Consider the following 17,838-nt stretch of genomic DNA (forward strand, 5'->3'; position numbering starts at 1 on the left):
CTTTCCACTTTAAAGATTGATTTGACCAATAATTTCTATTTTTTTTTTGTGAAAGTCTATTATTGTTTAACATATATTAACTTTCTATGCAAGTAATTTAATGAGTCTGAAGTAAAATATATTGTAATATCTGATAATCAAATAATTATTTTAAGTGACAATTTTTTTCTACTTTAATCAAATAAATTTTTAACCACCTAACTAATTGGACAGGGTATATGTATATTAGATAAATGCAGAAAAAAGTTATACACAACAATGTTAGGAATATTATCAAAATGCATAGATTCCTTACAGATTAGTGGTAATATTATCTATAAACAGGGAAAATAATTCAATAAATTTAACTAAAATGATAATACTTTAATGGGAGTGTAATTGTACATTTCTATGTTTGTTAAATTTTTCTAAAATATTTTTCAAACTAAGAAACAATGATCGAAATAAATATTATGAATCAAATACTAAACAAAAATGAAAGCAAATCAGTTTACATTCTCCTCTTTAACGTGTAAGATCATGCATTCGAGTTTCGGTGGAAGCAGTTTGTCCGTGATTTATCCTCCTATTATATCTCGTAGCCGTCAATTCTATGTAACTAGAATAATGATTCTTAAAGTCCATTGTTAACACAAAAAAAGAAAAAAAAGGAAAAAGAATAATTAGAAAATAGAGAAGAGATAAGGACCCCAAAAATGCGTCTAAATTACGCTTCTTAGGGTTTTATCCAAAACCGAATGTGCCTTTTCCAACCTTTCATTTTGAAAAAATAATTATCTTTTTTTTTTTTATTCTCGAATATTTTCACTCTCTAGACTAAAACAAACACACCTCTTTTTCTCTCTCTAAAAATAACACTCTTTCTCTCTCCTCCCTTCTCGTATTTTGTATATAAGAAGAACCCCTCCCAACCTTAAAAAAACACAAACTAAAAACCCTCGTTTCTTCCTCCTCCTCGAGGTTACTCTCACCCTTCTTCCCAAATATTCCGGCCGATATCGGACCGGAATTTAGTTTGTTTTTCTGGTGAAAATTCTGGTGAGGTTTCCGTCATGGGAGCACCTATTCTTACAGATCTGTTAACACAGATTCTGATTCCAGTTTGTGCAGCCATTGGTATTATCTTCTCTCTTGTTCAATGGTATTTGGTTTCTCAAGTTAAGGTTACTCCTGAAAGACAAACTTCTTCAAATAGTAACAAAAATGGTTATAATGATTCTCTCATCGAAGAGGAAGAAGGTCTTAATGATCACAATGTTGTTCTTAAATGTGCTGAAATCCAGAGTGCTATCTCTGAAGGTCAGTTTTAGGTTTAGATCTCTTTCATTTACTTAAATTTTCATTTTTTGTATGTATAATTTTGTTAGATCTGATACTAATTTATTTATTTTTAGTCGTTTTTATATGAATATCTTGATTTATTTTGTTAGATTTGTAATTTAGTTGATTTGTTCTAGTTAAAAATTTACTCTCCCATGTAAAAGTCTCATTTTTTTTTCAAATGACTTTATCCTGATTTGCTAAAGCTGGGTGATTATCGTTATTTAGGGTATTTATTAGATCTGAAACTAGGGTTCTTTTTTTTGTAAATGAGTTCGGTTCATAGATTTGGGTGCTTTTTTGGGATTGTTTTTAGCTCTGATAAAGTTTTTCTTTTTCTTTTTTAATTTTTTCGTACCGAGTAAAGATTTCAAACCCTTAAGTCCCATGTTTAAAAAAATAAGTACCATGTTTTAAAATCATTTGAAATGATTTGTGTTTAAGAAACAATTATTTGTTGATATTGGTTTCAATAATTAATTTGTTAAGGGGAATCTGGTCCCTAACCCTAAGTCGGTTAGCATTCGCCATGTTCTTGTAACATAGATGGGTCTTATCCTAAAAAGGGTTTTTTGGAAGGTCATCTCATCATTTGATCTGTTTGTTCACTTTGGGATGTGTTGATTGTATGGTTGGGATCTGATTAGATTTTCAGCCATGATATAGATGTGGGCCGGTTTTCGTCATTCCATGACTATTGTAGTTAAATTATTGTTGATTTTGCGTTTTGGCCATGATGAGTTTTGACAAAAACAAAAACTGAAATTTGATGTGTTAAAAATGTTTGAAATTTTGAATCTCACTTTTTTCGTGAATGTCTTTTTGTTGTAAATCGTACAGTTGCGCCTAAATAGAGTTATATCTAATATGGGACATGTATTTTATAACAGGAGCAACTTCATTCCTCTTCACTGAATACCAATACGTTGGGATCTTCATGGTTGCATTTGCTGTCCTGATTTTCCTATTTCTTGGCTCTGTGGAAGGCTTTAGTACTAAGCTCCGCCCTTGCACTTTTGACAAGACCACCGTGTGCAAGTCTGCCCTTGCAAATGCTACCTTCAGTACAATATCTTTTGTACTTGGAGCTATCACCTCGGTGATATCTGGTTTCCTTGGAATGAAAATTGCAACCTACGCTAATGCCAGAACAACCTTGGAGGCAAGGAAAGGTGTTGGAAAAGCTTTCATTACCGCATTCAGGTCTGGTGCAGTTATGGGTTTTCTCCTTGCAGCTAACGGTCTCTTGGTGCTTTACATTACCATCAACGTCTTCAAGATTTACTATGGTAATGACTGGGAAGGCCTTTTCGAGTCAATTACGGGATATGGTCTTGGTGGATCTTCAATGGCCCTCTTTGGCAGAGTTGGGGGAGGTATCTACACAAAAGCTGCTGATGTTGGAGCCGATCTTGTAGGCAAGGTTGAAAGGAACATTCCTGAGGATGATCCGAGGAACCCAGCTGTAAGAAACCCTACTTCAATTGTTTTGAGATTTGCCTTTTTCTTACTTGTTCTTTTCTAGAAGCTAGTAACTAAATTTATGATATCTTGTTAGAAAAATTAACTAAATTTATGATTTCTGTAACTCGATCAGGTTATTGCTGATAATGTTGGTGATAACGTTGGTGACATTGCTGGTATGGGTTCTGATCTTTTTGGCTCATATGCTGAATCCTCATGTGCTGCCCTTGTTGTTGCCTCCATCTCATCTTTCGGCATCAACCATGAATTCACCGCTATGTGTTATCCTCTTCTCATCAGTTCCGTCGGTATTATTGTGTGTTTGATCACTACCCTATTTGCAACCGATTTCTTTGAAATTAAGGCTGTCAAGGAAATCGAGCCTGCACTTAAGAAGCAGCTAATTATCTCAACTGTTCTCATGACTGCTGGAATTGCACTTGTTAGTTGGATTGCCCTCCCATCTTCTTTCACCATCTTCAATTTTGGAACTCAGAAGGTTGTGAAGAACTGGTAAGCTCTACCTATATGGTTCCTATCTGGAACATTACAGCATTTTTGGTTTTGTTCATTTCTTGTTACTAATTATCAATGGTTTGAAAAAGCTTTAACTCTGATTTGTGTTGCGACTGTTCATAGGGAACTATTCTTCTGTGTCGCCATTGGTCTTTGGGCTGGATTAGTCATCGGATTTGTTACAGAGTATTACACCAGCAATGCTTACAGGTATCTAATCATAGTCAAAATTCCCAATGTTTTGCAGTAGTACTACACTACTACTTCAATGCTTTGATATGAATGGTATCTGCGAAAGATCTAATATCTTCATCTCATTTTGTAGCCCTGTGCAAGATGTTGCCGACTCTTGCAGAACTGGAGCTGCTACAAATGTTATCTTTGGTCTTGCTTTGGGATACAAGTCTGTTATTATCCCAATCCTTGCCATCGCCGTCAGTATATTTGTTAGTTTCAGCCTTGCTGCCATGTATGGAATTGCTGTCGCTGCTCTTGGAATGCTTAGCACCATTGCTACTGGATTGGCTATTGATGCCTATGGTCCCATCAGTGACAATGCTGGAGGCATTGCTGAAATGGCTGGCATGAGTCACAGGATTAGAGAAAGGACTGATGCCCTAGATGCTGCTGGAAACACCACTGCTGCTATTGGAAAGGTAATTCTATCTCCTTAGAGGCAAGTGGTACAGAAAAATAACATCAGTTATACAACAAAGTGATTTCATTTGATGCTTTTAATAAATTCAAAACCTGTTGGAACAACGAGAAGCACATAAATAGAATGTGTTTTAAGTTTGTTGTATGATTAATTTTACTCTTATATTTCTTATTCTTTTAACTTCGCATATAATGATTTGAATTTTGAATGTCTTTTATAGGGATTTGCTATTGGATCAGCTGCCCTGGTCTCTTTGGCCCTTTTCGGTGCCTATGTGAGCCGTGCCGATATTTCAAGCGTGGATGTCTTAACTCCCAAGGTTTTCATTGGTTTGATTGTTGGAGCTATGCTTCCATACTGGTTTTCAGCCATGACAATGAAGAGTGTTGGAAGTGCTGCACTGAAGATGGTTGAGGAAGTTCGCAGACAATTCAACACCATCCCTGGTCTCATGGAAGGCCTTGCAAAGCCTGACTACGCCACCTGTGTGAAGATCTCCACAGATGCATCCCTCAGGGAAATGATCCCACCTGGTGCCTTGGTCATGCTCACTCCCCTCATCGTCGGTACCTTGTTTGGTGTCGAGACACTCTCTGGTGTCCTTGCTGGTTCTCTGGTTTCTGGTGTGCAGGTAATATGAATCATCTTTGAGATTTTGATCAAGTTCGTTGCCGTCACAAGCATGTTAAATCTTACATTTGTTATAATGCTTGGCAGGTCGCTATCTCTGCATCCAACACTGGTGGAGCATGGGATAATGCCAAGAAGTATATTGAGGTAAACATTTCTTCGGACTTAAGATTACCGACTAGATGTGGGTTATTTACTCCTTGCTAAACAACCGATCCCAATGCCCTGCCAAGTAACTCAGGATGAGTTTTCATGACTTCTATACATGTATGATACTTTCAATAGTCTGAAGTTTCATGTATAAGAAGTAACTTGGAATTTTCCATGGGGTCGATTTCAACTACACAAGGAAACATTATGACTTTTATAGTGATTTATGTTATCTCATGTACTGTATTGTTGGTGTGTTGATTGATTAGGCTGGTGCATCGGAGCACGCAAGGAGTCTTGGACCTAAAGGATCAGACCCACACAAGGCAGCTGTTATTGGTGACACAATTGGAGACCCACTCAAGGATACATCTGGCCCATCACTCAACATCCTCATCAAGCTCATGGCCGTGGAGTCTCTTGTCTTTGCACCTTTCTTCGCCAAGCACGGCGGGCTTCTCTTCAAGCTTTTCTAGATTAAGAGCCACATCACCTGAAGGATCGACGACAACTAGGGGACACTAAGCTTAATTATTATTTTTCTCACCAGATAAGAAGTATTGTACTTTGCAGTCTCAATTTTCTTAACTCTGTTCTTCTCTTTAAATCTTTTTTGTATCCTAATTTGGGTGGTGATGATGATGATGAAGAAGATGATGGCAAAACAAACTTTTTATTAATATTCATAGGGAGAGAGTGAGAGTATCTATCGGTCGGTGTTAAGTATGGATTTTTTTTCCTAAGCATTTCCTTTGGGTAAAACTCTATTGATTTCTATTTCTGAAGGGTATATGATTTGGAAGTATTTTGATCTCTGATTTGTGTTCGGTTGAATATTGCTATTAGTCCATCCTTAATTTATCCCCATTTCTATGGACACTACTATGAGTGATGTTTAAAAAGTTGATAAATAGGAAATTGGAGGGGAGATTAATCTTTTCTCCCAACCCAATTTCACATTGAACGGCTTTCAAATTTTCTAGAAGGTATAGATTATTTTGAGGATAAAAAAACAAAAACACGATTCATCTGTTCTTTTTGTCCCTCCGTCTGATGTGATGACATTTCATTTGAGCATATTCTTTCACAGTTCTCTCTCCATTTGTTTGATGGAGTGATATGTCGTCACATCATGGATGGATGGTTGGAATCTGTTTTTTTTTTGTTGTGTTGAGAAAGAATTTGTCTGTTCTTAAGAAAGGAAATAAATCAATTTCATCATAACTTCTTTTATTATAGCACTAAAAGGAAAAAGGGCACATCAAACAAATTAAAGGGTGTAATCAAACATAGAGGTGATTATGATCTCATTCGCAAAGTTTCCTAACCCTGCGAGGTACATCTTTCAACCATTTGACTGTAGGCAAGCAATTCTCCCCAGCAACAACTAGTATTTGGCAACATGGGTCTTTTTGGGTGAAATCAATATACCCACCTAGTGCTTGACCTAAGGCAATCGCACATAATGCTGCAAGACGACCTACTCCAAGGCATCCCCACATGTGAAATTCGGGCGAAATTACACCTCCACTATATGTCACAATGTCTGAACTCTTTGATGAAGAAGTCTTACTGACTACCCGAGATGCTGTTATAGGTGAGTAGTTTATCGTGAAAATGGATAATATTAGTATTAGAGTAACTACTGGGTGGGTTCCTTTTTCGTGTTTCATTTTCTAGCTGCGATTTAATTGGTTTTCTTAATTAAAGTATATACTTTTTTGGGTTTATGTTAAAACTTATTGGAGAGAGCCTAGTGATATTCATATATATATATATACATAGTACTACTCAAAGACTTGATAAATGTTGACTTTATTGTTGTCGATATAGGTTTTTTCATGCAATGGGGAGTTAGACAAACATTTATTCTTATTTTTATTAGTGTTAACTGTTTCGTTTATGGAGATACTAATTGTTGAAGACAGTCATGAGATCACAACAAAAAAGATTTGTTACGTTATCTCTACGGTAGTTTCTAACATTTTTAGGGTCCGAATCCCATTTGTCATACCTATAACTTCACACCCTTTGCCAAACCAAGTGTCAAAACTGTTTTGTCCTCCCAAAACCTAGACCGTCCCAATAGTTTATATCAAGGGAAGTGTTAGAGCATCTCGAGTAGAACACTCTAACAAAAATTCTGAAAGTCCTAGTTGTCAAGTGTCAATGGAGATTCTATTTTCTATAAAAATTACAAAATAATGGTTAACTAAAGTTAATCAATGTTTGACAAAGTCTTTACACTCTTGAAGATATTCATATTTTTCCAAAACGCTGGCCTTATTTTTATTCAGTTCGTAAGTCTTTACACTCTTGAAGATATTCATATTTTTCCAAAACGCTGGCCTTATTTTTATTCAGTTCGTCCGATGCCCAACTGTCGGGCTCTAAGCATCATAAAATAGACTATACCCACGAGAGTATCTCGGTCTACCCTCTTAATTAGAGCGAGAGTTACCTTACTCGTTTGCCTGATGACATTGTAGCCCACAGATAATCATGTCCAGCCATTTTCTATCCCTAATTTTAGGGGAGGGCATGAAAAAAACAATTGCGCCCTTCGATTATATTGAAACATTTCTGAATTCAGACTTTTACAATCATGACAAAGGAGATAGTGGTGGTAGTGGAGGTGCGAGGGGTATAATAGAAAAAGAAGAACTTTTTTCTTCTGACCAAGGGCTGCCAACAACTAGTTGCTCGACTACTTCTTCCCGATGAAGAAAAACAAACATGACACAAAACAAATTAATTTTAAAGGAAAGATCAAATAAGAAAAGAAATTGGTTATAGTTGGCTAACATAAACAAAATTTTTATATTGGAAGCTAGTCGTCTTTACGAGATAATTTCTGTGAGATGGTAATCTTCAGGATGCAACACGAAATCAATTTATTGACTTGGTCAAAGTTGACCGATATTTGACTTAACAAGACCTATGTTCCTCATTCAGTTTTAGAAGACTTTCTTCTATTAGTATCACAATTTGTACTTCAGTTATTAGTCATGCCAGAGTATGAGTTTTCTTTTGCTATCTCCATTCTCATATGGGTGCTTCAGACTCACTTCTCTACTGCTGCTCTCGCCTCTGGCTATGTCATTATTTAAGTGGGAGATTTGAACCATCTTACTTTTACATCTCTGGTAGTAGATTTTCAGCTCCCTCCTATCCCATGAAACAGATTTAATAGCTCTTCTGAGCTATTCTAATGCATTTTACTGTTATTAAAAGTAGTGCAGAAAGCTGCTGACAACTCTTCAAAAGTCGATCTTTTGGGTCTTTTTCCCACTATTAAGAGCATCTCCAATGGGACACTCAAACTCTAAAACTTAGAGTGTCACTTAGGATTTATAGAGATTCTGTTAAAAAACTTTTCCAATGGGACACTCAATAGACACTCTGTGATGATGTGAAACATTTATTAATAGAGACGCTCTAAAATTAGAGTGTCTCTTTAAGACTCTCTAAAATTAGAGTGTCTCTTTAAGACTCTCTAAGTGTCACTTTAAAATTCTAACCAATAGAGATCCTTGCTTTTTAACTACTTTTTATCTATTGAATTTAAGAGTAACATGTGCATTAAGTAGAGGTATCCTAGAGATCTTCATTGGAGACAAAAAATTTAAAGTGTTTCTATATTGACACCAAAGAAAAAGAATCTTCATTGACACTTGACACATAGACTTTTTGAACGTTTGTTAGAGTGTCCCATTGGAGATGCTCTAAGAGCATCTCCAATGTAACACTCAATCTTAGAAACTCTGAGTGCCACATAAGATTTTTAGAGTTTTTGCTTGAAAAACCCTCTCCAATGCAATACTATATTTGAATCTATAAGATGACGCGTCGAGGGTGGAACAAGAATTAAGAGCATCGACAATGCAAAATAAAAAAATCTCTATTCATCTTGTGTGTCAAGTTCCAATTGAGATTCTCACTCCTAGGTGGCGAAAATAGAGATCCTCAATTTTTTTTGTCTCCAACACAAAACTCTAAACTTATCTTATTTACTTATATGTCACTCTGTAGTTATTTTTGTAAATACATAATTAGTTATTTTAAAGAATATAGAAGACTCGATTTCTATTGGTTGAAAATCAAATATTAATGAATTGTACAATTAGAGATATCTCAAGAGGACACACTCTAAACATAGAGTGTCCTCTTGAGATATCTCTACTCCACCCTCGACATGTTATCTGAGAGATTCAAATAGAGTGTTGCATTTGGAGAGAATTTTCAAGCAAAAACTCTAAAAATTATATGCGACACTCAGAGTTTCTAAGATCGAGTGTTGCATTGGAGATGGTCTAAACATGAAGAGAGTGGAAGGCGGGGAGCACTCTAACATTGGTAGTCCCAAGATATTCATGAGTAGGACTAATTTCCTTTCTTGTATAGTACTTCGGGTGACGAAGAATCTAACCGATTTTCTTGAGGTTCGTCGATGATGACAAGACCCCACAACCAACGAACGAACGTTAAATAATCCTCCCATTTCTCTCTCTCTCTCTCTCTATCTTCAATTTTATCTTCAATAAACGAAGAAGATCATCTTGATTCTAGAGAGAGAAACAAGAGAGAGAAGATGGGAAGCACGTCTTCGATGCTCACTCAGTACGATATTGAAGAAGTACAAGAACACTGTCACAATCTTTGTAAGCTCTACTTCTTAAGATTTCATACTCTATTTAGTGGATCAATATTGAAATCAATCAAATATGTGATTTTATCTTTCTAGGGTTTTATTTGCTTCCCCATTGTTCTTTAGGTTTTACTCCATATTTGGTACTTCTGTTTTTCTGGCTTTTTTTTTTATTAATTAAGGATTCCTGGTTGAATTTATTGAAATGGGATTGAGTTTGTTCATTTAGGGTTTCAATTAATTTATTAGGTTCTTATGAGAATCGAACTCTATTTTTAGTCTCGCAGCAAGAAATTGTATCTCTTTACCAGAGATTTTGTCAGCTTGATCGAAATGCCAAAGGTTTTATCTCCAGTGATGAGTTCTTATCTGTTCCTGAATTTGCTATGAACCCTCTTTCTCAGGTTAGTTTTGTAATAGTTTAACTATCTTAGATTGTGTATATTAGTTTTATTCTTTAGTGTTTTGCCCTAATCTCTAAAATAGGGTCGTCGTGTTTGTTGTTTGTTTGGTTTTATTTTGTATGGGATAAGATTGTTGATGGTTTGAATGTTAATGTGTACTTTTATTCATTTCAGCGGCTGCTTAAGATGATTGATGGTTTGAATTTTAAGGACTTTGTGGCTTTCTTATCGGCTTTCACTGCAAAAGCAAACTTCCGACAGAAGATCGAACGTGGGGTTCTCTCACATTATTTATTACTTTTGACATTATTTATGTATTTCGAAATGAAAATGACCCAAAGTTGTTGTCCCTTCTGATTCAGTCATCTTCAAAGTATATGACACGGATGGTAATGGAAAGGTGTCTTTTAATGATATCTTAGAGGTTTTGCGGGATTTAACAGGTGCATTCATGTCTGAGAAGCAACGAGAGGTAATCTTTTTACAAGTGTTTGAATTTACACCACTTCAATGTCATTCACTTAGCTTTTAATCGACCAAATATACTTGAGTAATGATGGTTGTAGATGAGATAGTTTCTAGAGTTTTTAGCTAAACAAATTTTATTTTATTTTATTATATTTTTTTTTATAGCGAGCTTATCTATTTACTGGTCCGTTTCACCTGTCTGATTGGTGAATTCAATTACATCCGCATGTCAAGACACATCTTATACCAATCCCTGAATCGTATCTAGTCCAATTCGGAGGAGAAAAGATCTGCATCCTAATAAATTGCAGGATTATTAGTGTTGTCAAACAAGTAAATTGGAACTAAGGAAAGGAGAAACGTGTTACCCAGACGAATTTTGAGGGGAAAAGATCTGTATTCTAATAAACCGCAGGATTAATGGTATCGTCAGTCATAAACGCGTCTGATGTCTGAACAAAAGTTTTTATTTGATTGGATTTTCGGGTCAGGCTTCACTGAAGAATTTTTTGTATTCATTGGGTAGTTGCTGTAGTCAATACGAAAACTGCACGGCCATAGATTTCTGACATGTTCAAATGTGATAGGACAGTCAACGTAATTTTGTTTTGGCCCCTTTTTGATTAATTTATTAGAAGTGTGACTGTTCTTCTAAATAATTAGCTAGAAAGTTTATGACAAATTCATACTTTAAATGCTTACAAGTTGCTTTCAACATTATTCATTGTTAACATTTTAGGAAGTTTTGAGCCAGTTGTTGGGGGAAGCAGGTTACACAGTGGAATCGTCTTTCTCATTGGACGACTTCATTAAGGTATTTTCTTACTCGTTTTGGAGCTTCTTTGGAGCATTATTTAGTAAAAGATTTAACTTCAGCATTCCAGAAATTCAATGTTTTCTAGCCAAATTTCCTGCACATCAATTTAATTAAAGAAAGGTTGAAGCATAAAAAGCATTGAAGCTTTGTAACATGAACACCTATAGCAGTATCGGTATCAGTTACTTGCACAAGGTGCTTGGCATATGGTGCCAATACGGGGAAACGCCTATATTGTTGTATTATGCATGATGGCCTTAACGCCGATTTTGTCCAAGTACACACAAGATATACATACAAATCTCATATCCTACCCGCCTAAGTCACTGAGTATCTGAGTTCTGACATGAGTATCCGGTTATTCGAGTATCAGCATGACAAAAAAAAAGAACTAAAATGCAGTATTCATGTTAGATAGGGGTTCCAAATAGTATTTATTTGTAGTCCCACATTGCTTCGGAAGACTTTCTAGACCCGGATCAACACACAACACCTTTTATTTTCAACATTGATTAGGCCTTTCAGGTTGGTTTGGCGCCCTAGATTATGTGCGTTAGTATGCCCTAATCGTTTGTACTTTCTTAATACATTTCCAGAGTTTTACTATTTTATTTAGCCCTTAATAGTTCATTTCATGATGAGATAGGGTATTCAGCGTACCATAAAAACATAAAACTTATGTTAGATTACTTTGTAATTAGCCACTCTGCCTTCCTAATTGGTTATTGTTTTGTCAGATTCTCGTCGATTCGAACCTTAAGATGGAGGTTGAAGTTCCTGTAGACTAGTTTGATGAATTCAGAGGAATGAACAAGGAGAGGAAGCTCCATATCCACCATAGTAAGCTTTGAATAAAACTTAAGTCACACTGTCTATAATCAAGATTTCTTGTTTCACTTAATCGGAAGGAAAACATAAAAGAAAGAGAAGCACAAATCTATTTTTTGGGTCTTCAACCGTGTATTATCGTAGTAATGAGCTGTTATTGCATCTACTAAATATTCAAACTGCGAAAATACTTCCCATGTATGAAATTTGTTTGGTTAAATAATACAATTTTGCAGAAATACTCCTCTTTTCATACTGAATAGTTTGTTGGTGCTGGTTTTGGTACAAAGAAATGCTATTGAGGCCTAAAAGATTATTGGTCTTATCTGCCAGAGCATATTCTTTTAACCCAAAATGTATATTTTCTCTTGATTCAGGTGTTCATCCATTGCTTGTTAGGTTGGCCTGGCTCATTGGTTTCCAACTCAACAGCTCTCGGCCTAAGATAGTACTTATTATTTTTATTCAAATAATATTACTTTCTGTATGGCTAACACGAACTAGTCAAAATGTTTGTTTGTGTCCGACAAATGCATTACTCGTTCGTCCGACTAGTCTATTTTATCATTAGTAGGAAAGATGCAGTTATGCATTACCAGAAGTCTAAATTGACTCGAGTCAGATTTTAGAATGTTTAATTATGTTTGATAAATGCATTACTCGTTCGTTCGACTAGTCTATTCTGTAATTAGTAGGAAATATCCAGTAAGGATACTTTAAATTCAGACAAGTCAGATTCAGACATAGAAATAAACAAAAGTAGGTTTTCTTTTTGTACTTTTAGGTGAAAAAAAAAAGATTTTCACTAATTTCTAATTATAAAAAAGACATCCTTAATTGGACATAAGTGGGGAGGGGAGGGAGGGGTATTGCTAAATTTCCCAATAAACAAACACTTACAAAGGTTCCACAACTGTAGTTTTGTGAACAAGATTAAGTTATGAAAGTAAAAAGTGATACTAATTAATTATGTTTTAGGTAATTCTATTATCTTAATTAAAAAAGTAACAAATGATTCTAATACCTCTAATTACATAACAAAATTGTCCCCGAAACAAAAGAATGTATATATATATATATATATATATAGAACAAAATACTAGATATATATTTCAGAATAAAGAGATAACTTGTATGATTTGTACGATTCAATTACTTAAAATGTCCAAGATTTGGAGTAGCATTGGGTGGTGACGAATGAACCAGTCTATTGCAGTGATCTTTGAGCAAAGGTGGGAAGAAAGGATTAAAAGGTAATATCTTCGGCCAGCAATCCTCAGTAATTTGTATAATAGCTTTGCAACAAGAAGGCCCAACTATTCCAGCTTTCAAGGTCAAGAAAGACATGATAGTTTCCTCTATACACCCATTCACACTCTTTAGATTCGATAAGCATTGAATAAACTCTTGTTTATTTTCACCCAAAGAACTCGATATTCCTCCAGCCACCACCACGGCCGTTGGGCTATCTGCAGTGAAGTCAACTGTGGTGGTGGTGGTGGTTGTAGGAGTGGTGGTGGAGGGAGGATGAGGAGAATGGAAGAGATTGTCACAAGCTATCTTGAGCAAAGGTTGGAGCAAACTAACTGCTAACCCTAATCTTTGCTTGAGACAACTATTGCTAATATCAACTATAGCTTTGCAACAAGTATAAGGGTAGTTGTTACTTTTATGGGTGATCGCATAGCCGATTTCTGTAACACAGTCTGGGTTCAAAACTGATTCCCAACAACTCTTACCATTTTCTGATCCAAGCCCTAACCATTCTGGTGATGTTTCTGTTTTCTCCATCCCGGTCGATGACTTTTCTACTTGTTGTGCTGCAACAAGCTCCGATGTAGAGATCGACATGACTATGATAACTAGTAACAATTTTGAAGCCATTGTTATTGATCTATAGCTTGAGGAATAAGAGCTAGAGAGTAGTCTTTATATACAAGATGGGGATGGAGTTATTAAATTTAAGTGTAAATTCATGGTCGAAACGGGTGGTTTAAATGTAACATTATTTTAAATTGAAAGCACATTAACTTTGATCATCCAAGAAAGGGTTTAGGTATGTGGATGCTTAGACTGTCTCTTCACTACATGAATATGATCCTCATTGATGTAATAAACCTGTTCTAAATGGGTTGCTCTTCAGGTACATCTATGTTGGACCATTTTTAGGCGACAAATGAAATTTCGGTGTCCGGTGGAAATGGAAATTGAAATATTTCAGTCGAGATTTGAAATTTATTTCCTTGGCAAGACATTGTTAAGAGAAACTTAGTTAAATTTCCGTTTCGACGGAAACGGAATTTCAAAATTTAATTCCTTGCTTTTAAGTGAACTTTGCGAGCCCAACTGTTCCATAAGCTTGTCAATAGTTGTCTGAAAAATCCAAAACTCAGTCCGAGTTCAGATTCTATGGAGAAGATTGTCGACGTAAGATGTTCAATCCGTATCCGAAAGTTATTATCCGATGCATTAATATCTTTAAATTAATAATACTTTTATTAATCCAATAATTAAATTAGTGGGAAGTTTTAAATGCGCCCCCAAAAGTGTTATTGACGGTTCCTCACAATCTTTCTCCAAATTTTGGTTTGAGAGACAACCGATAACCCTTTTGTGGGAAGCATTTAGATTTACCCTTAGGGCCCGTTTGATACGCGAGAAAATATATGAGTAAGAAAATGACTTTCTTTTTCATTAGAAAGAAAAGGGATTTCTTACCTCGAAGTCAAATTTGAGGTGTTTGATAAGATAGTGAAAAAAAGAATGCCTTTGGGCAAATGTTTATTAATTATGTTTTATTTATTAATTGGGCCTTTAACCAATATATAAATGTTAGGCATTTAATGGCTGCCTTTAGAGTTTAAGGGGTTCCTTAATGTTTTATTAATTAGATTTTATTTATTAATTGAGCCTTTAACTAATATATAAATGTTAAAATTTAAGGGGGGGGGGGGGGGATGGTGCCTTTAGAATTTAAGGGTGGGGTGCCTTTAGAATTTAAGGGTGGGTGCCTTTAGAATTTCAGCTTATTTATTAATTGGACATAGATGAACATAGAGAGTTACGATAGGAGAGAAATACAGAGAGAAAGTTACGGGATGAGAGAGTTATGGGAGGAGGGAGAGAGTGAGAAATCAACTTTCTCATCTAAAAGGTGGGAAAAAAAAATTAGACCATTTTCTTAGGAAATCGATTTTCTTACCCAAAGTGACCAACCAAACAGCGGAAAACTGATTTTCTTGGGAAAACGATTTTCTTACTCACATTTTCACACGTATCAAACAAACCCTTATTTAGTTTCATTGTCATTTACATAGAAATTGACATTATTTATAAGAAATTAAAAGTTATATTTTAAAAGTTTTAAATTCTGATTAGCTTATCAACTTGGGATGTGAGAAACTGATTCAGATACAAATGTGCACATTCGATTCAATGAATTACCATCTACACTCCTACCGTTCCATATGTACCATGCATAATAATGATAGAGGGAAGTGACGCGAAAGACACCCTTGGATGTTGAGAAAATGTGTCATGGATTTGAAATTTTAGGGAGACTTTGAGTTTCGAAAAAGTACTAAATTTGGAACACAAGTTTGTTTTTCTTATACCAAAATAACATTATTTCTTCAAAATAAATTTAGCCTAAATGAGTTGGAGGCCCAAATTGTGGGGGGTTAATAAGTTCCCCCCAGCAAAAACTTGAAATATTAAAGAGGTCCAAATGTCTGGTTAATCTGACTTTTTCATATTTTTATTTTTTTCTTTCCTATATAGCCCTTGCACGGTACATGGAGCAGTGGACCCAGTTTCTGACTGAGTGCGAATTCTTTCTTTAAATTCATTTCTAATGAATGGAAGCAAATCTTGTCATGTAGATTTTCCACCCATCTTGCATCTTCTCTCTCGGTCTCTCATATCTAATATTCATCTTCATTCTTTCTCTAAATTATTTAAATTTTTTCTTCATCTCCCTTCCTCTAGTTTTTTGTTGAGTTATTTCTCCCTCTCTCTCTAAATTTTTTGTTGAAATCTTCCTCTCTATCTCCCAAGTGTTAATTTTTTTTTTCTTCAACAAAGACTTTGAAAAATTTCAGTTTTGTGTTAGGAAAGAGAGTTTAATGTGCGTTGCAGATTTGGTTATGCGGTTTTGTATCTAAATCGGCAAAGGGTTAATTCCGTTTTGGCCCCCCGATTTGTGACCAACTGGCCGTTTTGGCCCCCATAAGTGTCCGGCAGTTCGTTTTGGCCCCAAAAAATTCCTAAATGGCCCCAAATTTTTTCAACCTCCCAATTTTACCCCCATGGCATTTCTGTAATTATCTTTTTTTTCTTTTTCTTTGTCCACCTCATCTAACAATCACCACATCACCTGTCCACCTCACCCTTCTTCTCCGGCGAAAGGTTGCCGGCCGGAATAAAAAATTCCGGCCGGCCACCTTTACCCAAAAAAAAAAAAAAAAAATTTTTTTTTTCTTCATCTTCTTCATTTCTCTCTCTTCTTCATCTCCTTCTTTCTCTCTCTTCTTCTTCTTTATCTCTCTTCTTCTTCTTTCTCTCTTCTTCCTCTTTCTCTCTAACCCCTCTCTCTTCTCTCTCTATAACTCCGGCGAAGGGGCGGAGCCCCTTCGCCGGAGAACCAGACCTTGAAGGTCTGGTTGTAGAAACCAGACCTTCAAGGTCTGGTTGTAGAAACCAGACCTTGAAGGTCTGGTTGTAGAAACCAGACCTTCAAGGTCTGGTTGTAGAAACCAGACCTTCAAGGTCTGGTTGTAGAAACCAGACCTTCAAGGTCTGGTTGTAGAAACCAGACCTTGAAGGTCTGGTTGTAGAAACCAGACCTTCAAGGTCTGGTTGTAGAAACCAGACCTTCAAGGTCTGGTTCTCCGGCGAAGGGGCTCCGCCCCTTCGCCGGAGTTATAGAGAGAGAAGAGAGAGGGGTTAGAGAGAAAGAGGAAGAAGAGAGAAAGAAGAAGAAGAGAGGAAGAAGAGAGAGAAATGAAGAAGATGAAGAAAAAAATTTTTTTTTTTTTTTTTTTGGTAAAGGTGGCCGGCCGGAATTTTTTATTCCGGCCGGCAACCTTTCGCCGGAGAAGAAGGGTGAGGTGGACAGGTGATGTGGTGATTGTTAGATGAGGTGGACAAAGAAAAAGAAAAAAAAGATAATTACAAAAATGCCATGGGGGTAAAATTGGGAGGTTGAAAAAATTTGGGGCCATTTAGGAATTTTTTGGGGCCAAAACAAACTGCCGGACACTTATGGGGGCCAAAACGGCCAGTTGGTCACAAATCGGGGGCCAAAACGGAATTAACCCATCGGCAAATCAAGAAGACGAACATGCCATCAACAACAAGACTCCATTCATTTTTCTTTTCTCTTTCTAGATTTCTTCATCTTATAGATCTTCATTATTAGATCTAGATTTTTCTGTACTAGATCGATCTAAAAAATTGTAAACTTGAAAGCTTGACGATGAAATTATTTTTTTCTTTTTGTGCGTATGAGGGCGATGATATTAGGAAGGATTGCATATTTTTTTTGTGCGGTACGTACGATGTTGTTGATGATGATTCAATAAAAAGGGACTGCTTTGTAATTCATTAGTTGATAGTAACAAATTTGATGTTAATTTTGTTAAGATTTGTAAGAAATTAGACAAGTGTCTAGGACATAATTATGTGTATAAGACATAATCATAAGCGCATGTAACGACACAAGTCCTAAATTTCCACGTCGGCCGCCATGAAAACTAAGATATAGAGTATTCCGCCACAGAATCACAACATAATAATTATGAAAACCAAATAAATGAGCAACGAATATAGCATGAAGCTCATAAGAAATCATAAACCAACTAACGAAGAATAAACTGAATAACAATCTTTGAAATATCCGATTACATTAATTGGCAAACGAGTGTGAAAGAAAATA

General features: G+C 35.8%; 3 protein-coding genes across 3 annotated transcripts; 2 read left to right on the plus strand and 1 right to left on the minus strand.

The window, feature by feature from the left end:
* Positions 1-919: 919 nt before the first annotated feature.
* LOC147539075 (pyrophosphate-energized vacuolar membrane proton pump) lies at positions 920-5,553 on the plus strand. The gene is made up of 8 exons (XM_086640572.1): positions 920-1,299; positions 2,211-2,785; positions 2,918-3,297; positions 3,424-3,510; positions 3,626-3,956; positions 4,179-4,589; positions 4,676-4,735; positions 5,008-5,553. The coding sequence occupies exons 1-8, from the start codon at positions 1,053-1,055 to the stop codon at positions 5,212-5,214; spliced, it is 2,298 nt and encodes a 765-aa protein (XP_086496698.1). The 5' UTR covers positions 920-1,052; the 3' UTR covers positions 5,215-5,553.
* A 3,471-nt stretch (positions 5,554-9,024) lies between these two features.
* On the plus strand, positions 9,025-12,142 carry LOC147539076 (Calcium-binding EF-hand family protein). The gene is made up of 6 exons (XM_086643426.1): positions 9,025-9,399; positions 9,666-9,790; positions 9,965-10,061; positions 10,153-10,262; positions 10,998-11,072; positions 11,813-12,142. The coding sequence occupies exons 1-6, from the start codon at positions 9,330-9,332 to the stop codon at positions 11,861-11,863; spliced, it is 528 nt and encodes a 175-aa protein (XP_086499552.1). The 5' UTR covers positions 9,025-9,329; the 3' UTR covers positions 11,864-12,142.
* A 913-nt stretch (positions 12,143-13,055) lies between these two features.
* Positions 13,056-13,902, minus strand: LOC147539077 (egg cell-secreted-like protein). Its single transcript, XM_086643065.1, has one exon. The coding sequence runs from the start codon at positions 13,785-13,787 to the stop codon at positions 13,056-13,058; it is 732 nt and encodes a 243-aa protein (XP_086499191.1). The 5' UTR covers positions 13,788-13,902.
* Between the last annotated feature and the right edge of the window lie 3,936 nt (positions 13,903-17,838).

This window comes from Eschscholzia californica, unplaced genomic scaffold (genome assembly GCF_041429995.1).
Source record: "Eschscholzia californica isolate CP2 unplaced genomic scaffold, dmEscCali1.0.p SCAF_5, whole genome shotgun sequence".
NCBI lineage: Eukaryota > Viridiplantae > Streptophyta > Magnoliopsida > Ranunculales > Papaveraceae > Eschscholzia > Eschscholzia californica.

Coding starts and splice junctions, on each gene's coding strand:
- LOC147539075 (XM_086640572.1), top strand. CDS start 1,053: ATGGGAGCACCTATTCTTACAGATCTGTTAACACAGATTCTGATTCCA. Junction 3,957..4,178: donor CCACTGCTGCTATTGGAAAG/GTAATTCTATCT, acceptor TGTCTTTTATAG/GGATTTGCTATTGGATCAGC. Junction 4,590..4,675: donor CTCTGGTTTCTGGTGTGCAG/GTAATATGAATC, acceptor AATGCTTGGCAG/GTCGCTATCTCTGCATCCAA.
- LOC147539076 (XM_086643426.1), top strand. CDS start 9,330: ATGGGAAGCACGTCTTCGATGCTCACTCAGTACGATATTGAAGAAGTA. Junction 9,791..9,964: donor CTATGAACCCTCTTTCTCAG/GTTAGTTTTGTA, acceptor TATTCATTTCAG/CGGCTGCTTAAGATGATTGA. Junction 11,073..11,812: donor CATTGGACGACTTCATTAAG/GTATTTTCTTAC, acceptor TTGTTTTGTCAG/ATTCTCGTCGATTCGAACCT.
- LOC147539077 (XM_086643065.1), bottom strand. CDS start 13,787: ATGGCTTCAAAATTGTTACTAGTTATCATAGTCATGTCGATCTCTACA.